We start from the raw sequence: 22,946 nt of genomic DNA on the forward strand, positions 1-22,946 counted from the left end.
AGAAAGAAGCAGCCTGTTCCAGTTTATGTTCAGTGATGACACCATTCACAAAGGACATGGCCTACTTGTGTGCACCTAGAGGTATGATTGCACTGTGGTCTGGTTTTGGGACTATAGACCATGTCCTGGTTTTGGATGGGACTATTAACTGTGTCCTGGTTTTGGATGTGATATAGACTGTATCCTGGTTTCAGATGAGACTATCAGCTGTATTCCGGTTTTGGATGGGACTGTTTACTCCATACGGATATTTACTGAGACTGAGATGCAGTCAGTACTGATCTCCCAGCATTTGACAAGAATATAGCAGCTCTCCATATGTCTGCTTGTCTGTTTTAACAGACAAATGTGCTCTATGCCCATCAGAGCTGGTTCGGCATGTCATTGCACCTTGTTCATTCATTCATTGGCACCTTTCAGACTTCACAGAGGCACCTGGCAGTGGCCACGCTTGGGAGGCAATGGCCAGGATTGATTGGGTCATTGACCAGGGCTGCTCACCATCCAGTACTTTGACAGGTTAAGCCAATTTACCCCTGATAGTATGTGTTGCATGTCTGCAGTCTACATTGCTCAAACCTTATCATACCCTTTCTGGTTGACCCTGTTTAGGTCAACGTTGCTTTGGAGGAAGAGGCAGACAACTCAGGAACTGCCCCCACCTCACTGCTCAATCCCCCTTCCCAGGCATATGGAACTACTCAGCCACCGCCACTGTGAAGGTATGTTAAATGGCCTCAGGAAATGGGATGTTCTCAGTCGCCTGTGCACCATTACACTGGACAACAAATTTTTACAAAAGTCATGTTACTGAAATAAAATTAGTCAATTCTTATCAATTTTTATGTGCTGAACACGAATATGACAGTCAAATTGCAAAATTGGCTCTAGTTTTTTTGTAATCTGCAAGAAATTAATGTTTACATAACGAAATGCATTCCAATAGTAAAAGGTCAACTGTAATAGCCTACCTATAAAAAATCAAGTCATTGACTACATCTTAGATTTCTTCGCCTGTCTCTTGTACAGCTGTTCGGGAGCATCTCTGAGGAGTGTCCAGCAGTAGTCAGCCAGCATTGTAGTGGACCATTTTCCCTGGTATCTTTGTTCCATTGTTGCGATATCTTGATGAAAACGTTCGCCGTGTTCATCACTAACAATACCACAGTTGCTAGGAAAGAAATCCAAATGGGAATGAAGGAAGTGAATCTTTAGAGACATATTGCAGCCAAGTTTCTTATACTTCATCAACATGTCTTCTACTAGTTCCTTATAGTTTTCTGCCCTAACATTTCCGAGGAAGTTTGTAGAAACTAGGCGAAAAGCATTCCATGCTTGTTTCGCGTCACCTTCCAGCAAGTTGTTGAACCGGTCATCTTTGAAAAGCTCTCGAATCTGAGGACCCACAAAAACTCCCTCTTTAATCTTTGCTTCGCTGAGTCGAGGGAATTTTTCATGCAGGTATCGGAATGCTGGCAAAGTCCGGTCAATGGCTTTCACGAAGTTCTTCATCAAACCTAGTTTGATGTGAAGGGGTGGTAGCAAGATTTTCTGAGCCTCAACCAGAGCTGGGTGTTGGATATTCTTCTCTCCAATGGCTACATTCTGCCTGTGAGTCCATTCCTTCCTCATGTAGTGCATTTCCCTTGCTCGGCTATCCCACTCGCATAAGAAACGCATGTACTTTGTATATCCTTGCTGCAGTCCCATTAAAAGGGCAACTACCTTCAAATCACCACAGAGGTGCCAGCTGTACTTGTTATACTCAATGGAATTCAGTAGCTGCCTTAAGTTATCGTATGTCTCTTTCATGTGGACAGCATACGCTACTGGAATAGATGGAAGAATGTTTCCATTGTGCAAAAGCACAGCCTTGAGACTCAGTTTCGAAGAGTCCACAAATAGTCTCCATTCTTGTGGGTCATGAGTGATTTTTAAAGCATTCATGAGGCCCTCAATATCGGAACAGAATATCAGATTACTTTCCTTTCTGAAGAAAGGCTCCAATTGCTGGTGGCGCTTTCGATATGCAGTAATTGTGACATCTTCTTCTAGAAGATTCCATTGTTGGAGTCTTGATCCTAGCAATTCTGCCTTGTTCTTTGATAAGTCCAAATCACGAATCAGGTCATTTAGTTCTTCCTGTGTTATTCTGTGTGGGGTTGATGATGCACCACAGTGAAAATCTGGATCACTGCATACTGATGGACCAGGAGAAGAACAGGTCGACTCACCTTTGTCTTCGTCAGATGAATCAAGAGAATATTCTGCTGGAGGTTCTGGAATAGGAAGTCCCTCACCATGTGGAACTGGTCTCAATGCAGACGGAATGTTTGGGTAGACTATTCTCGACTTCTTTCGCTTCGTTATTCCGCCGGAAAGAGGAGGAACCAAGCAGAAGTAACAGTCATTTAGGTGGTTGCTTGGCTCTCTCCACACCATTGGGACTGCAAACAGCATTGATGACCTTTTGCAATTCAACCACTGTGAAAGCTGTGTTGTACATGTAGCACAGCATATATGCGGAGCCCAAGGCTTGTCTTGGTCACCAACCTTGCATCCGAAGTAAAGATGATATGCCTTCTTCACTTGAGAATTGATACTTTTCTTCTGGTTGGCAAATGTCACTTCCCCACAAATATAGCAAAAATTGTCCGCGGTATTAACACACTTTCGAGGCATTACTGTTCTTTATTGTACGTAAATGGATAAAATAATAAGTTTTATGTAACAGTAGCTTGAACTGTCTCGCACAACGTCTAAAATATTTTAAATGCTGAACCTATCTGATTGGGCTTTATATAGTACACTGCTTCCGTCAGCTTCAGCAGCCGCCTGGCATTAGTATAATAGGCCTACACATGTATAGTACACTGCTGACGTCAACTTACTTCAGCAGCCGCATGGCATTAGTATTGCATTGCATCAGAAAATGATGCAATCAACTGTGGATGATGTGAGCATGATGGTATTATGCAATGTTACATCATTATTCCGGATGTTGCTGCAGTCCTACTGGAGAAATTTACACAGTGAAACATAGAAAATGAGGTATATGAATATCTTCAAAACGAGAGCCAATACAAATTTTTCACGGTTATATTCGTGTTCGGCACACCAAAATACTACAGATTAGGGCCTTTTCAAGTCAGTAATGATTTCACTGTTGACCAGTGTTATCAATCCCTAGGAAACAGTCACAAAGAGGCAGAAAGAAACCAAATTTTGAGCTTACTGGATCTCCCTATTCATTCAGAACTGGGGGTTATCCATGTCATTCTGATGCTTTTGAGTTTTCATTCATCAACAACATCCTCTCCTCTTCTCTCCCCTCTTCACAGATGCAACTTCAGAGAAGGATGCCTTTCTACAATAGGAGATATAGTAGCTCATTAAAAAAAAGCAATGAACGAAAAAGCAAGCAGTGGAGCTGGTGCAGAGACAACAATTGCCAGGATTTATTCAAGGCTGTTTCTTCTTCAGAAAGCAAGCAGTAAGTTGAGACTGATCTTCAACTTGAGTTGCCTCAACTAATTCATTGTGACTCCAAATTTAAGATGGAGACAACAAATTCAATCTGCCTCTCAGTTCAGTGGTACAAGTGTGCCGTCATTCTCGATATGACCGATATATAATTTCACAAACTTATCCACCCCGTGTCAGTTTTCTCCATTTTGCTTACTGCAACACAGTTTATCAGTTAAGAATTCTCCCTTGGGCTTCAATATCAGCCCTTGGGCCTCAATATCAGTTCTTGGGCCTCAATATCAGCCCTTGGACTTTTACAGAGATTATGGATTGTCACCCTGTTTTGTTGAACATCATTTATAATGACGGCTGTGTACCTGGACGACATTCTCCAGAAATGTATGGTAAGTTCTATTCTACCCCAAGGTAGGAATGATCTCCTCTCTCTTTTAGATCACCCATGCTTTCTAGTGAACTGGGAAAAATTAGACCTCTGCACGTCCCAGAATTTTGTCCATCTGATAAGGAATTGTTAACCAACCGGAATCTAGTGTGACTTCCACCCATGTAATCAGAATTGTCAAACTCGTTGAGTCTGTTTCCAACAAGTCTTGGATTTCAACAAGAGAGTTTTTGTTGCAGTTCCTCAGTTTATTCAATGTGGCAGTGGACTTGATCCCACTCTTAATGTATTTTTTATGCGGACATTGCGAGCACGGTGACGCCCCCTTTTAAGTCCCCTCAATCAAACTGTAATAATCACACCTGAGATTCTGTCATTCATGTAGCAGTGGTGCAACCCAGGTTGGTTGGCCATGGGAATACCATTGGAAAAGCCCCAAGTGGAAATGACAGTATGAATCGATGCCAATGCACATGGTTGGGGTACCCATATGTTGTCGGTCTTTACTATCTTCAGCGACATGTGGGAGCCAGGGAGTGGCCTCCACACATCAACATCCTAGAAATTAGGACTGTCATCAATGCCATTCACTTCTGAAAAGAACAACTTTTTATCAGAATGGTCCTCATTAGGTCCGACAACTCTGGTGGTGACCTATGTCAAACAGAGAGGCACCAAATCACCCGACCTGTGTGTTCTGATTTCACTTGGCAGTTTCTGTGTTATTGCAAACATCTCCATATCAGCTTACAAATCAGATACAGTCTCAGTAGACTCAATGTCTTGGCTGACACTCTGTCCAGGAGAGGTGATGTCATTGGGCATTTTGGGGCATCCGATGATTGACCTCTTGACCGAAAAGCTTGGGTTTTGGATGCACTGTAAATCATTTGGGAGGGGTTGTGGACATTTGTAATCCGGAAGTTTTGGGGTTAGAATGGCAAAATGAAACTGCTAGCCCCTCACAAATGGGACAAGTCGTGGCTCACTGATCTACTCATTCTAGCAATAGATCTATCCAGGAAGATTCCGGCCAACACAATACTTCTCCAGCAATCATGGTCACAGGTGGTCCTTCCCTGCTTGGACCATCCTCATCTTCTGCTTGCTCAGCTCTTATCAGGTCAGCCATGCGAGACAACCAGTTCAGACCTTGTTGTTGTGTTGTTGTGGGGTTTAACGCCATTTTTCAGCACACGATTGGCTATTCATGGCGGCCAGTATTAATGGTGGAGGAAGAACCCGGGAAAACCCCGGAAAGAACCACCGACCCACGAGAAGCTACTCGCAAGCTTTCTCATATACCCGCATTGGCCGAATCTGAGACTCGAACCCACGTAGACAGAGGTGAGATGGCAGTGATCCGTAACGGAGAGTGCTTTAGACCACTCGGCCACTCGGGGGCCCCCCAATTCATACCTTCAAATTTGGAGAGAGTCTCAAGAACAAGAAGGCCCCTCCATTCTGAAGGCTTACTAGGGGAAGTGGATGTGTTTTCAGAGACTGGTGCCAATATCAACAGTATCATCCTTCTGCATGTCTCAATCCCACAACTGGCCAACTTTTTTCTCTGGCTTTTTGGAGAAAGAGTTGACATCATTTTTATTCATTATCTTTTGTTTCATTTGGTGGTTTTATAGCCTTAAGTAAATTTGATCTGCATACCCATTGATTTTGTTTGTGATCTGCTACATAAATGAGTCTTCATATTTCTCAGAAAAATAAGGTCGCACACCTATTTCTTTCCTCTGTTTTGTATATTTAGTTGTCAAACACCATTCATTCTTAGCAAATCATTGCTTCCATTTTCCATGGAAACATCAGTGATAATTTTAATTGTTATGTATATTAAACTTTTATTGTATGCTTAACCTTTGTCTGTAATTGAGGATAAAGTTTATGTATTCCTGACTTTTGTAGTTTTGGTTGAGGTTTGTGAATGGAGTTTATACCTATCAGACCTTTTTCCATAATTTTAATTAGCAAACAAATTGCTGAGTTCAAGAGTTAGTGGAAGTTTTCATTAGTTTTTGGAAAATAACTATTGCATCTTGGGTAAAGTGGAGATGTATATAAAGGGAACATGGTTAGCAATTATTCATTCCTGTTTCATATCTTTTGAACTCAGTTATCAGTTTGCAGTTGTGTTCAGATGCCGTATGAGAGGAATTACTTATTTAAATTATTCATTGAAATTACAAGCTGCTCATTGCAGACTCTCTGGTTATTTTCAGACCAGGCATTACACTTCAACCAGTCAGAAACAGTTTTTGTAGGCTGGTTATTTTTTCAAACCAGGCATTACATTTCAAAAGTCAAAATTAGTGTAGACTGGTTAAATTTTAAACCAGGCATTCAACTTTTAATCAATCTGGTTGTATTCAAGCTAAGCATTACACTTCCAGTGCCAGATTTAAGCATAAGCTAAACAAGCTACAGCTTAGGGCCTCAGTCTGAACTCGCAGTCTGAAAGGGCCTCTTAAATTTATTTTATACCAAGTAGGACCTCTACAGCTTCGCATAGTTTTGGGCCTTGCTATGTCTAAATCTGGCATTGTACACTTCAGCCTGTCAGAATCTTTCAATATAGACTGGTTATATTCAAACGAGGCATTACACTTCAAATGGCCAGAATCTTTCATATGTAGACAAGTTAGATTCAAACCAGACAATAAACTTCAACCAGTCAGAATCTTTCAGTGTGGACTATCAATATTCAAACCAGTCATTACACTTCAAACAGCCGGAATCTTTCAAGTGTAGACAAGTTAGATTCAAACCAGACATTACACTTCAACCAGCCAGAATCAGTCAGTGTGGACTAGTTATATTCAAACCAGTCATTACACTTCAACCAGCCAGAATCTTGGGGTGTACAGGGTTCAAGACATTCAGAATATTCCATATACCATGGGAATCTTGGGGTGTACAGGGTTCAAGACATTCAAAATATTCTATATACCGTGGGAAACTTGGAGTGTACAGGGTTCAAGACATTCAGAATATTCCATATACCCTGGCAAACTTGGGGTGTATGGAGTTCAAAGCATTCATACTATTCCATATACCCTGGCAAACTTGGGTGTAAAGGGTTTCAAGACATAATACTCCATATACCCCTGAAAGCAGACATGTAAATGATATTATCAAAGAGTGGCATCTCTCTTATAGAATAAATCACAGAGATGAGGTTATATTGTGATGGTATATTCAGAACACATATGACCCATGCAGACCCCATGAACTGTGTAATCTAGCAAGAGTGCATACGTTAAAAGTGTCCACTGGCTGGAGGACACATTCTTGTCAAATGTATCAACATCAACGTTGTGAGACAGAAATTTGTTATGTAAACTAATTTAAAAGCTTTTTGATGATGTACCACTAGAGAAAATATTGCATATTTGAAAAGAATGCAGTTTATTGAATACATTTTGTATATATTAAGAAATTTGTTATTTTTTCCTTGATCTCATCTTTTATATGTACTTCAGAGTATTGTAACATATTTACATTTGATCTTGTTGCACTGCATGTTTTGGATTTTCAGGAAAAATTAACCTTTCATAATTTGTTTTGAGATTTTATTGTCTGTTTTTCATCTTACCTCTAAGCTTTTAATCGACACTACCTCTATCTTTTATGTAAGGTCAAGGTAATTTTAAAATGCTTTCATATAAGGTCAAGGTAATTTTAAAATGCTTTCATGTAAGGTCAAGGTAATTTTAAAATGCTTTCATGTAAGGTCAAGGTAATTTTAAAATGCTTTCATGTAAGGTCAAGGTAAGTTTAAAATGCTTTCATATAAGGTCAAGGTAATTTTAAAATGCAGAAATGTCAGCAGAAGATATAAGTAATTGCAATTCTCATATATGAATACAAATTGTAATTGTTTTGCAATTTTCAAGCAGTTTTCAGAACATTCAGGAAAGTGTTTGAACCCCCATTGATTCAAATCCAGGCTCAGATTCTGGTGAAAGTTTTGAACATTTTTACCCATGTTAAATCCCAGTAATAAATGCAATAGCTCACATTTCATTCTTTGTTTTTTCTTCTTCATCCAGAGACACAAGTGATGTGACTGATGCTGAAGGTGACACAGATAATGATGTGTTTAGAAGTGGTTCAGAGTCCCCCCAGTTTACTCTGCCTGTACAGCCAGATCCCAAACAGCGCAGAGCCACTGTGAGTGGTGGATCGCCTACCCTGAGCCGACCATTATTAGTAATAGAGGACCTGGATACTCCAACACGGCCTAAGTCCTTTACAATTGACACCAGGATTGTTGACTTGAATATCACCCCACCACCTGGTAAGCAATCTTTCTTTGAAATATTTTAGTATTTTAATAATTGTAGTAATGTTCTTACAGCATGTGGAGGAAACAGTAGCCTACCTAGAAATGCCTCTGTCCCCTGCAAATCTGTATTCTTTTTCACTTTTATTGAAAATGCCAGTGATTATATCTCCCAGAAAGGTCAACTGTTCTACCGCATTGCATATTTAATCCTCAAACCCAGCTTTTATCTACTATTAAAATTTGCACCTCTGCATGGTAAATTTATGGATAAACCCACACAGATGATACTGCAGTCACTGATAGTCCTGTAGGTGCAGAATGTGCCAACTTGTTTTGAATTTATTTCCCTTCAGAGTGGGGCTAGGAAATAAAGGTAATTTGACATAAACTTAACATGTCAGGTGGTGTTTGTCTCACATATCTGAGAACTGGCATGTTTATAATCAATGACTCAGATATTTACAATTCAAATTTTGATCCTCTATGTGATTCCCAACGGTCTTTCACTACCCTCAGGGACTTAGCCATTAGTCATAACATGAAACTGCTATTAACTCATGGTTCATCCCTTACCTGAGGCCTAATTCCTGGAGGTTAACTTGGAAACTACCGAGTTCCATTAACCATTATTCATTTACTGAAATGAAAAAGGCAAGTGTATATATGAAATAGTATTGATCCCAGGATTTATACCTACTGTCAAGGTTACTTAGTTCTTGGGTCATAGTTTCAAAACTATTGAGATCCCCATCCTATTACCATATGCATACTGACTGGGCATGAAAAGATAACGCACATGTACATACCCAACTGGACATTTTCCCATGGGGCTGACTTTACGCACAGGGACCTACCCAAGGGGTTTGGACTTAAGGCTGCAGACTGAAAAGTGATGAGATGCCTAGTTCTTTTATTTCCTTATTTACTTTTATATGTATCGAATACCACCCACCCACCAAACACCATCATCATTACCAACATAGTAAAATATTTTTAGTTGCATATATTATTTTCATTTTGACATCAACAACAACAGCAACAATAACAACAACAATAATAATAATAATAATAATGATTTGGACTTGACAGTATGTTTTCTTGCATATTAATAATAATAATAATGTTTTGGACTTGACAGAGTATGTTTTCTTGCATACATTGATTCATATGTTGATGCCGGTTAACGGGAACTATTTAGGTAGAAACAAAAAAAATCAGAAAAGTCATTATTTTATATCATGCACGGTTTTAAAAAAAGGACATTAATGTTGAGTACAGATGATGATGATAACTATGATGAGGTTATCGAAACAGCAAATGAATCTAAAAAGCTTGACCAATGAAAATCACCAGGGGTAACTCAGAGAGATATGTTTAGTATTTAATATAATGATGGCATCCACACATACCATGAAATGGAATATAACGAGGCAGAGGAGAAGCAGCACAAGCAATTTTCACAAGCAGTTACTACAAGCAATGAAGCAAAAACTGTTGAGGAAATTTACAAGTGCTACAGGACATTTGATGTTACTGGATAAAAACGTACAAAGTCTGGTAGTAATACTTTGCTGTGATTAGTCATTTTAGCTCATTTGGGCTGATACAGTATTGGAAGAAATTTTATTTAACATTGAAAAGTTATTTTATAATGCTAAAGAGAATGAACCTGTTTATTTGCAAAAGCGAGATTTTGAATTTTGGATTAATATTAAGACCTGTAGAAATTTAAGGTGCCACGTCCGTATCCATGTACAACACTATGCAGAAGCAGAGATCAAAAACTAGCATATACATATATATATATATATATATATATATATATATATATATATATATATATATATATATATATATATATATATATATATATATATATATATCTATATATATATATATATATATATATATATATATATATATATATATATATATATATATATAAAAGTATGCTGACAGTGATGCTGCAAAGACAACTCGAGCAAATTTGTTGCATGTGTAAAGCGGACATACTTGCATTATTATTATGACCTATGGTTGTGCAGCTGGTCAATGAGGAACAATATGTTCATAATACACATACCATTGATAATGCGGCCATTGAAAAACACATCAATTTCAAGTACCTGAAATCACATGGCAGTTATTGCACACACATAAAACCAGGTAAAGAATCTTTACAACTGTTATCAGATATGATTCATGGAATTATATCAGTGTTACAGCACTTTGACATCTAAGGAGTTAAAGTTGATATTGTTCTTAATGCACATTCACTTCTGCAGACAGAGGTGAGATGGCAGTGATCCGTAATGGAGAGTGCTTTAGACCACTCGGCCACTCGGGGGCCCTGATTTTAGAGTATTTATTTCTCTGTATTTCACCAGTCTTTTGAACAACAAAATTCTTTATCTTTCATAAGTATTTCAGACAATCTGCATACTTACACATTGGTATCCACAACCGAATCTCCACAGTACAAACTACATAAAGTTTCTCAGTGTGAATTCATCTAATACATGGAGATTTGACCAGGACTTGCACCACTGTGTGTGATTATTGATGTTAGGGCCAACCATAATGAGACATTGATGGTTTAGTATGTATAATTTTTTATTATATATATATATATATATATATATATATATATATATATATATATATATATATATATATATATATATCCCATTGTTGTCATAATTGTTAAATGTTATAAGTGTCCGCCTCGGATGCAGGAGGTTGTGGGTTAAAAAGCCCTGGCCAATTCGTATCAAAGATGTATAAAAATGGTACAAGCAGATGCCTCACATGGTGTTCATCATTATGAGGTTAATGCCAGGACTGGTCAGCCTTGTGTGAGGTTAATGTGACTGTGTGGGATATAATGCTCAATTGTCATACTGCAGACATCATTATTATATGACTGAAAAATTGTTAAAGCTACATTAAAAATCCAAATATCACACACACACACACACACACACACACACACATCTGTTAATGTTATAAGTAAGTAAGCCTTGTTCTTATACTGAAGTATTCATATAATGAGGTATGCTTAAATGAGCCTTTGTCATTACAGTGCATAAAATACAAAAATGTGGTGTGAAACCAAATGGTTGTGGTTGTCGTTGGTGAGGATTTAAAAGCAAATGAAATCAAATAGTGATAAATAAACATTTTCCACTTGTAATGTAACTCATTACCATACCTCCCATTATAAGAGGGGTAGTGATGTCCTGAAAAGCTTTATAGCAACAGACCTTCATTTCATATCCAAATATGTACCATTAGTGAAAGTTTCTTGTATCAAATTAGTACCATATAATAATGAAACAGATTTAATGTAAAAACAAAAAGTAAACGAGAAGAAAATGATTAATACAAATCTACTGTCTTGAACAATTTCTGAAATATATTAACTGGCCTCTGGGTGGCCATGTAGTCAAAGGCACTTGCCTCTCCAGATCACTGACATCTCACCTCTGTGGGGGTTCAAGCCTAGGCTCAGCCAGAGTGGGTATGTGAGAAAGCTTGCAAATAGCTTCCCATGGGTTGGTGGTTCTTCCAGGGATTTTTCTTGGTTCTTCCGCTACAAGATATACTGGGTGCCATGTATAGCCTAACATGTGCTAGCATGAAACCCGAAGCAACAACTTACAACTGTCTACCTAGTACAGTATGGAAATGTATTCTACAAACAATTTCTAATACCTATATAATTAATGTAGTTTCTAACACCTATCTAATTATTGTAGTTTCTAACACCTATCTAATTATTGTAGTTTCTAACACCTATCCACGTAATAGAAAAGTAGTGCAAAATCTTATAAAGAATGACTATACTTATTTATTCAGCACTATTCAATTTTATCCTATACACACAACTTGTATGAGACAAGAAAGTGAAACACATCCTTGCAAGACGACTCATATGCAACTCTGACGGACCTTTCTGGAGTAAGTCTGTTTAGTGAAACAATAGGCACAGAACATATGAGTATAAAGGGGCCCCAAGTGGCCGAGTGGTCTAAAGCACTCTCCATTACGGATCACTGCCATCTCACCTCTGTCTGCGTTGGTTCAAGTCTCGGATTCAGCCAATGTGGGTATGTGAGAAAGCTTGCCAGTAGCTTCTCGTGGGTCGGTGGTTCTTTCCTTGGTTTTTCCTCCACCATTAATACTGGCCGCCATGTATAGCCTATTGTGTGCTGAAAAATGGTGTTGAACCCTACAACAACAATATGAGTATAAACTACAAATGAATGACTGAAAGAAAACAAAAGCAAGAAACAAAGTATGAATGTTAGTACCCATGGATGTGTGATGAAGGGGTGACTGAATGAGCAAGAAAAGAGGACTGTAAACATTACTGTGGAATGAATTAATGAATAAATAAAGGTGCCTGTAAATGAAGAGAGTTTATGAATTAGTGAATGATATGATAAAGCAAAGGTATGAACAAGTGGATGAATGAAAAAGGATCAGTGGATGAATGAAAAAGGATCAATGGATGAATGAAAAAGGATCAATGGATGAATGAAAAAGGATCAAAGGATGAATGAAAAAGGATCAGTGGATGAATGAAAAAGGATGAATGGATGAATGAAAAAGGATCAATGGATGAATGGATGAATGAAAAAGGATCAATGGATGAATGAAAAAGAATCAATGGATGAATGAAAAAGGATCAATGGATGAATGAAAGAGGATCAGTGGATGAATGAAAAAGGATCAATGGATGAATGAAAAAGAATCAGTGGATGAATGAAAAAGAATCAATGGATTAATGAAAGAGCTGACAAGAATTTAAGACTGAAGTGGCAAAAAGAATAAATTAATTAAATGAGGACAGAATTGAAGGAAACAAAGAGAGATGAATCGAGAAATTAAACACAGAAAAGTGCAAAAAATATGATAGAATGATCAATCGATTGAATAATAAGTTGACAAGGTGAATACATGAAAGAGATATTGGTTTATAATAAAAGTAAGGTTAAAAGTGTTGTCCATTAGGAATTATTTCATCCCCAAAGCCCACAGGTGTGGTATTTACAAATTGCTATTTAGAAATTGTTATACGAATTATAATTATTTCAGCCCCAAGGCCCAAAGGTTTTCTATTTATAAACTGTTATAGAATTATTTCAGTGCAAAGTTGTGCTGTTTATAAATTGTTCTTTCCAAAAAAGGAAATCTTGTTATTAATTACATAGCTGTGTTACCACCATTTCTCTTTCAATCGAGATGAATTGAAGGTTGATCCAGGTGATTTTCCAGATGCTGAGCTAACATATAGTACTTCCTGTTGAATTTTGCATAATAATAATTCAGGTTGAATAAGGAAATTTTAGAACATAACTCATTTTTAATATGGCACACAGAGAAGGGTATCACTTCCTAAATAGGTAGCCATGTTTATTTCTGCATGTATGCCTTACCCCCTTTCTTGGAACCAGTCCCTTGAATTCATATTGCTGTAATCACATTAACGGGAGGATGTTTTGTACTGTATATTATATAATCACAGTGTTAAGCAAGCTTTTATAAAACTTTGTCTTGTTCACCCAGTAATTAATTTTAACTCTTGACCTCATTTAGCCATAAAAATCCAGGAAGCTCAAAAAAGTGAATCTAACACCTGGTATAATATTTTTTTGGTTGAGGAAATGTCATTGTTTGCTAACATTGACATTTCCTCAACCCAAATTTTTTTACATCAGATAGCTTTCAAAAATCTCACTCTGATTTATATATATATATATATATATATATATATATATATATATATATATATATATTAGGTGAACAGAACAAACTACTGGGTATCTTGTGGTTAAAGAGAAAAAATAATTTTTGGATTTAAAATAAATACATGGTCCCTCCCTCCTAATTGATTTGTCGCTTAGCAGATAATATTTTGTTCTCCATATATACAACAATTGTAGTAAAATGTAAAACATATTTATTTTAGTTCTAATGTTAAATTTAAATTGCTATTATAGATTTTAACAATATTGAAATGACTTTCTACCTGCTGATTTCAAACATTTAATTGAATGGTTTTTAAGAATGTATGAACATGACTCTCACCTGGCTGTCATGGAGAATAATATACATACATTTGTTTGTAGATCATGACATCATACATATTTCATCCACTTTATTAATAAAAATGTTACCAGTGTAATTTAATTTGTGTGTGTACATGTGTGCAAACATTTTCTGTGTGCAATGGAGTTGTAATGGTTGCTGTGGAAGCTGTCAAACATTGAACTTCTGAAAATAATCCTAGAATGTTTAACTAAATATAGTTATTTTTTTATATGACAAAGTGTATTTTTTAATCGATTGTTATGGGAACCAAAACTTTTTACTTATGTTCATGCAGCACAGATGATAAATTATATATATATATATATATATATATATATATAGTGTGTGCATGTGTGTAGGACATTTACTAAATTAATTTCCAGTAACAATACAGGTTATAAATATTAACAAAGTTAATATTAAAATAATATGGGATGAATGGTTCTGTAACATCACCCTCTTAGTAAGAGGGGTGGTTAATTGGATTTAGCTTGTGTTATCTAGTGGATGACCTCCCTCGATATTATAGTACAGTGAGAGTGGAAAGATAGAATTTGAACAGAATGGAAAGATAGAATTTCAACAGAGAACTGAGCAAGACTATTGAGAAGAAATAATGCAAAATAACAAAATTTAATTAATAACAATTATTAACAGTATCTCCAATTCAATCTAAGTTATGTCAACATAATTTAATAGCAGTGTCTAATTTGGATTTATTTCATCATAATAATGAGTGGTGAAAAGAGCACAATGTCCACGACTGATTGCATCACCTTCCTCCCTTGACTGTGTATCAAAGTCTTCCTATTTCCTCGAGCCTTTTAATTCCCTATGCTTCACCCCGTCCTGGATTTCCTAGTCCTTTATTCTGAACTTGTCACTTCTTTTTCTTTTACTTCCATTTTTGGACTGTCCCATCTCTTCCCAGAAAGTTGTTCCTTAAAGGACAAAATTACCCCATAATCTCTGTATGTACCACTTTCCACACGTACATAAAATCCCTCACTTAGGTTACTCAGAAGTAATTGCATAAATTCTGACTTAATCTGATAGATCATCACTTGCTTCACAGCCACTGGCCATAAATTAACACATGAATGATATATCCAACATTACCGTATCTCTTTATCTACACTACCACATGCTCGATTACTGTTGCATACAAATCACAAAATTCTAGCTCACAGCAATTCCTAACTTACAAGATTGTATAAACATTACAAAATCAGATATAAATATGCGATTATTGTTAACTCACTATAATCAGTATTGTCCTAACAGACTAAGGAAATTATTTCATATAACCCTACCGCTCCGGTGGCCTAGTGGTTAGAGCATCCACCTCGGATGCGGGAGGTCATGGGTTCGATCCCCGGCCGAGTCATACCAGAGACTTAAAAAATGGTACTAACAGCTGCCTCGCTTGGCGCTCAGCATTAAGAGGTTAGTGTTAGGACTGGTCGGCCCGGTGTCAGGATAATGTGACTGGGTGGGACATCATGCTACATGTCTGCGGCATGATGCCCCAGTGCTAGACATCACTATAAACTGCCACACTGCAGACATCGTAGCGACATGACTGAAAAATTGTTAAAGCTACGTTAAAAATCAAAATCACATCACATCACATCATATAACCCTATGAAATCCTACACGTATGAAAACTTGGATAGCATACAATTGTCAATACTATCAGTGAACTAGTAACTGTAAAATTAAAGAGATAAATTGCACAACAACTTTAGCATCAACAGATTTCCATGAAATTGAATAAATGATACATAATATGGTTCCTAGTCATATCAAACACATTTGCACAAAACAAACAAATGATACATAATATGGTTCCTAGTCATATCAAACACATTTGCACAAAACAAACAATCAAAAATAGAAGATTACATTGAACATTAAAATTGCGTACCTTAATGATGTTCTCTTTCAGAATATGTGCATCCTAGCACTAAACCCTGTCTTTTCTTACAAGACAGCCACGTTGTCCTCTTTTCTTGTTTGACGAAGAAAGCACTATTCTTTTTAGGCTTCCTCGGAGTCAAACTACTCTCTCTCAGGAATTTTAAGACTAAAGTATTTTGACCATGGTCATCACTTTAAATTCACATTACTTATGAAGTGTATCCCTTAATTTACTCTGGCCAATTGTAAGCAGCAATTCCTAAATTATCCCAAGATGATCATTTTTTTCGTGAGCATAAAATCTCTGAACTACATTGCATATCAATTTCCCATTGACAATGATAATTTGACATGGGTTCCTATCAAGTGGTTATGGTTGGTAGCTCAGATGTTTACTTTCTCAGGACAGCTTTGCCATGCCCAGGTCAAATCTCACTGAGTGGGGAGGGGAAAAAAGAGGAAAGGTCGAAGTGATCTGTCACAAAGACTTCTGGCTTAAATGTGATAAAATTTGAATGCTCAATTCATTCATCTTTAAATTTGACACTTTACAGGTTCATTTTTATGACATACATTGGATGTTTGGATTGTATGTTTGGATTGTAGAAGTTGATGTTTTGAGATCAAGTAAAATGTTCTTACGAAAATGAATTGCCTGTATGTGGCTTAATGTGATGGAAATCAAAATTTCACTCTTTCATGCAAGTAATAATTACACTTCACTTATGACTGAAAGCCCACCTGTTTACATCTATTATTATCAATTGAATTTTCCTTCTCAGTGGATACTAATTTGAAATCCTCCATATGCTGGATGTGTACTATTTACTAGGTACAGATAATTCCCCATCTAAGTAAAGACCTAGTATACTTCATTCAGGAAGTTTAATTTCTTATCAGTTATACATGATCAGTTGTACTTCAGCAGTTCTTTCTTCAGTGTGTTGTTTTCCCTCTACTGTGATATTTCTGTTTGATACACAGGTATGGGATTCTATCATTACAAAGAGGAGTAGATACCCAGGTGAGCAGTTGGTATAAATTTAGAAATAAAATATCTAGTTTCTGGTCAGCTTTATCTGGTAGGCTGCTTTGTTAAGTGTTTCACCTTTTACTGTGACAGAGATAAATTCTCTACAGGCTTAGTATAATGACAGATTTTAAGAACATTTTACAATAACTAGCTCAGATATAAAAACCATAACTCTGACCACCTGTACATAAGGGTTGCCTTTAAAGGAAGGACATTGTTAACATGGTCAAGTAATTTTGACTAGTGTTGAAGTGTGTTAAGAGTTTCCGTGTCAAATAATGCATTTGTACGTGATATTCATGACAAGTATAGCACTTCATCACTGTATGGCCCTTCACGGTTGCTGTTAAGAGGCAGCTGGTATTGTCATGGATCCTGTTTTACTATGTACATGTAGAATTATGTGTATAATGTACTTCATTATAAGGTGTTCTTACTGTATGGTGGTATACTGTGTGGTTCTATATACAGCATTAGAATGAGGGAATACTGAATGGCTTATTGACATTGATTATCATATACACTCCAATTCTGATATTCTAATCATCATTTGAGTATAACATCATCATTTGACTGGTATAACATCATCATTTGGCTGGTATAACATCATCATTTGAGTATAACATCATCATTTGACTGGTATAACATCATCATTTGGCTGGTATAACATCATCATTTGAGTATAACATCATCATTTGGCTGGTATAACATCATCATTTGAGTATAACATCATCATTTGGCTGGTATAACATCATCATTTGAGTATAACATCATCATTTGGCTGGTATAACATCATCATTTGAGTATAACATCATCATTTGACTGGTATCACATCATCATTTGACTGGTATCATCATTTATCACTAAGGGCCTTGAGCCATACAAGTTATAACTTTTAAGTGAGTTTTCATGCAAAATGTTTACATATTTTTCTAATATGATGTTGCAAGCATCAATCATATGCAATCATATTCAAAATGTTTGATAAATATTAAAGTTTTTGTTATTCTTATAAGATGATTCATTGTCAGAATTTGTATGGAGAGAAAAGAATTGTGGTTTGCGGGTTTTACCGCCACTTTTCAGCACTTGATAAGCTGTATGTGACAACAAGTACTGTATATACTTGGTTATAAGTTGAGTCCATGTGCAAACTGCACTGACCGAAATCTGCCATTGCATAATGCGATGGCAGATCTGGGTCTTTGCAGTTTGTTAGAATAAGTAGAACAAACAACATTGACCCTGATCTGCAGATGCATTATTCTATGGTAGATCAGGATCTTTGTTGACTTGACTTAAAAGCAGGTATATATATTTGGTGGAGGAAGACCCACCAACCTCCATGAAGCTGTTTAGCCATGCACTGATCTGGCAGCTGATGTAACTATCAAATTTTGACCACAATGGTTTAATATTTTACTCTGTAGAATTTGAATTGTTGTTTCTATCATTTAAAGTACAGTTCATGGGAGTGTGTTAAATTTAGTTTGGTTTTTCTTTTCTTCCTCCAGTGACATATCAAGATATGTCAACTTGAGACCATTAAAATGTTTGTAACTTAAGCAACATGTAGTTATATTAAATTTTAGCTGTAACAATAGAGCAGTTCATATTTTGAAATATAAATATTGTTATAATGATGCATCATGTTATATTGTGACCCACAAATCACAATACACAAGGTCCTGCATGATCAGGAGTTCCATTAATTTTTTATTTTGAAGCCTCATATTTCAAATCTGGAAGTCCCATCATTGCTTTCATCCAGAAACTTACATACATTGTTGAAAATTGTGTTTGTCTTGATATTCTTTATAACTGTTTCATAATGAGTATCCAAAAATAATATGTGGAATCCAGGGATAGTGCTTTCTTCTGTTTGGTATACATGGGGCCCCAGGTGGCCAAGTGGTCTAAAACACTTATCTTTACCGTCCAATGCTATCTCTTCTCTGAACCACTCTGGTGCCTTAGTGGTTAGAGTGTCCGCCTTGGATGGGGGAGGTTGTGGATTCGATCTTTGGCTGAGTCATACCAAAGACTTACAAAAATGATACTGACAGCTGCCTTGCATTAAGTGGTTTGTGTTAGGACTGGTTGGCCTGGTGTCAGTATAGTGTGACTGGGTGGGACATCATGCTACATGTCTGCGGCATGATACCCCAGTACTAGACGTCACTATAAACTGCCACACTGCAGACATCGTAGCGATATGACTGAAAAATTGTTAAAGTTACGTTAAAAATCCAAATCAAACACACACACATCTCTTTTCTGTCCACGTGGATTCTAGTTTTGGGCTTGGCCAATGTGGGTATTTGAGAAGGCTGCCAGTAGCTTCCCATTGGTCAGTGGTTCTTACCAGAGTTTTCCCAGCTTCTTTCTCTTTCAGTTATATTGGCTGCCATTTATAACCTATCTTGACATTAAACCCCAAATTACAACAACTGTTTGGTATATAGGTGTGAATTTATTAATTTCATGTATATACATTGCACTTCTACATAGAAATCCAGGTGGCATTCAGCTGTGTAAATTCCTACATGCTCTATGAGTTCGTATGTATGATGATTCCTTGCCTTTGACCTTGCTTCACCCTGTTTTGGTCTGAGCATATAGACATGTTGCTTAGGGTGCTGATGCCTGAGAATGAGTCCATGGGTGACATTACTCATATCATAGGTTTGGTTCCTGCCGGCATGTGCACATATAGGGTAAAACACAAGAAACCAGAAATATATATAAAAAAATTCTCAGTTGGTTGGAAGATAAGTATTATCATTTATTGGAGATTGCTTTGTGAACAGCACTTGGTCAAGCTGTGCATAAAATTATTTCACACAATATGTGTATCTTGTGATGTGTTATCATGTCAGAACCTCTCTATTTTGATACGTATCAATTCCCACCCAGTCACATTATCCTGATACCAGGCTGACCAGTCCTAACACTGACCTCTTAATGCTGAGTGCCAAGCGAGGCAGCTGTTAGTGCCATTTTGTAAGTCTTTGGTATGACTCGGCCGGGGATTGAACCCACGACTTCCCACATTCGAGGCATATGCACTAGGCCACTGGAGTGGTTATATCATATCAGGACCATTATATATATGTATATATAAATATCTATAGAGGACATCTGTATTATGATATATATCAAATCAGGATCTTTGTATTGTGATATAAATCTTATCTGGATTTTTATAGTAACATCGACACTGTTTTTCACAAGTCCAATCACTGAATTTTAAATGTTTGTCTATTGATATTAATAGGGAATGAAAGAAATACATGAATATTGTTACAACTTTATGGTCTTAAGCTGAGTACTATAACAGATAAGAGTGAAAACAAACAAGTTTTTTAAAATTCAACGTATAATTTATTTCTCTACAATACAAATTGAAAAATTTCAAAAGAACTTTCAGTATTGCGAATTAAATCCTAAATAGTCTTAAAATTTTATCACAAGTCCAAATATATAAAGCTCCAATTCAAATCAGTGGTATTTCTAATAAGTTCCAATACTGAATGTGTTAATGTGTCTGTAGTCTTGAATGTGGTAATGTGCCAATGGCATGGAGTGTGATGATTTACTAATTGTCTTTTGTTATATCACAGTAGTATAATCCAACAAATGTCTTGTCTGAATTCAGTTTAATTCCAAATTCTTGTTATAGTCTAAGAATATTATTGATAATTTGAATAAATAATTCCACCCAAATGAAAATCTGAACAAAACCATAAAACTGACTCTGCTTCAAGATGTTAAGGCAAGAATGAGTAATTTCTCAAGTAAGCAACATTAAATAAAAATATAAGACACAAAAGTAGAACCAGGATGAGGGTTAAAAGTTCAATATGATAAGGTCTATTACAAAAATTATAATAAACAAAACCCATGGCAAACATCAGCTACATCAAGTTTTCCATGGAGTAATACCAATGTCCTTGACTGAGATTAAGATAAACATGTTTATCTCCATTGATAATGATCCTAATATTTAGTCTAAAGTGATAGAGAAATATTAGCTATGTACTACAGTGTATGTTGTTTACAAAACCAATGTCCCTAGTCAGGTACACAGTGAACTTGATTTTGGGCTAAGGTCAATTACAAATTTCAATTATACATAACACATACTGATAAAAGAAACTAACAAACAAAACAAATTAATATACATAACACCTTCCCTCATAAAAAAAATCATGTATACACTAAAGCTTTCTTTTAACTATTAGCCAAATATATGTGTGATTAAAAATTTCATAACATGAAGTCTTATGAATAACACAAAGTATTCATAAAGCAATATAATATTTCTATAGATGTGAAAGTGCATCTGCAATTAGATTATCTTTTCCCTTGATGTGTCTGATGTCAGTATTATATTATAGCAACATCAAGCTCTGCTTTAATACTGATTTTTAGAAGGAGTCGAACTGATATTCACGTCAAAGTGTTGCAAAGTCAGTATCAAAGCCAAACATTCCTTCTAGGTTGTAGGATAATTTCTCTGTTACTTATTTAATGGATGGTCTGCTCCATTTTGTTTTCCAAAATCTATACTACACCAATCCAACCATCAATTTCATTAACATACATTTTAAATGATTGACTGAAATTTTTGGAGCTGAAAAAACTGGTGCACTCTTAAGTATGGCCTTTAAATTATCAAAATCCTCATGACATTTTTCAGAGTAACAAAACTTGATTTTCTTGCTCAACAAAATGGTCAGAGGTTCAGCAGTTATGGAAAAATTGGAGTGAAATTTCCTATAATATCCAGCCATACCCAAAAAAGTGCATCACCTGCTTTTTTTGATAGACACAGAGACTTCAAAGATAACCTTTACTTAAACTTGTATAGATTTAACTTGTCCATGAATTTATTTGTAAAATATTCCTGTTTGTGAGGGAAATCCTGTATGTATGGATGCTGTTTCACAGGTGTGGAATCTACAATGTAAGCATCATGGGAGATTTTATTTGCTTGTTTGCAAATGCTCATATTCAAATAATAGCTGTTTTAGTTCACTCTTTTCTTGTGACTGCTTTTTGTGAAAGGTTCTGGTCCAGATTATTTAATACTTCTGAATTCTGAAGATTGGTTACATCAAATTCACTAAAGTTCATTGCATTCCATCACTTAAATCCTCACTGTGTGGGAGAGGTACAACTAAATTGACTGCATGATTAACAGGGATATCTCTGTCAACACACTCCTTTAATGTATTTATATGGCAATTTTGTTTTTGTTTTTGCCTTCCAGGAGTATTAATGATAAAATTTAAATCATTTTTTTTTCAACTGTATAAGGACTATAATACCTAGCCTGAAGAGATTTTGAGGTAAGGGCAAGAGAGCCAGTACTCTATGACTCTGTGAAATTAAAATAATTAATAGAAACACAGATAGGTACATGGTGAACTTGATTGTGGAGTAAGGTCAATTACAAAATGCAATTATACATGACATATAATCATGGAGAAAAAAGCCAACAAACAATACAAATTAAATATGCATAACATATCAGAATACACGTATACACAATACTAATGAATACTAATACTAATGAATTTCATGTCTGTTGAGTGAAAAAGAGTGAAAACCAATAATTTTTTAAAATTCAACAAATAATTTATTTCCCTAGAATACAAAGTTAAAATTTAAAAAGAACTTAATATATTATGAAATAAATTCCAAATAGTACAAAACGTTCT

At 36.1% G+C, this 22,946-nt stretch overlaps 1 protein-coding gene and 1 long non-coding RNA gene across 4 annotated transcripts in view; one reads left to right on the forward strand and one right to left on the reverse strand.

Annotated features, from left to right (window-relative positions):
* Positions 1-22,946, forward strand: part of LOC149792229 (connector enhancer of kinase suppressor of ras 2-like) — a 126,285-nt gene that overhangs the window by 20,376 nt on the left and 82,963 nt on the right. For all 3 annotated transcript variants that reach the window (XM_089970766.1, XM_089970768.1, XM_089970767.1), the window contains exon 9: positions 7,936-8,183. In XM_089970766.1, the coding sequence (XP_089826892.1) occupies positions 7,936-8,183 (248 nt within the window). The remainder of the gene's footprint in view (positions 1-7,935; positions 8,184-22,946) is intronic.
* On the reverse strand, positions 14,882-17,090 carry LOC149792230 (uncharacterized). The gene is made up of 2 exons (XR_016423530.1): positions 16,195-17,090; positions 14,882-15,208 (listed from the first exon to the last, which is right to left on the reverse strand). It is a non-coding gene; the product is annotated as an uncharacterized LOC149792230 (long non-coding RNA).

Source organism: Sinohyriopsis cumingii, chromosome 9 (assembly GCF_028554795.1).
Source record: "Sinohyriopsis cumingii isolate HCF-2022 chromosome 9, ASM2855479v2, whole genome shotgun sequence".
Classification (NCBI taxonomy): domain Eukaryota; kingdom Metazoa; phylum Mollusca; class Bivalvia; order Unionida; family Unionidae; genus Sinohyriopsis; species Sinohyriopsis cumingii.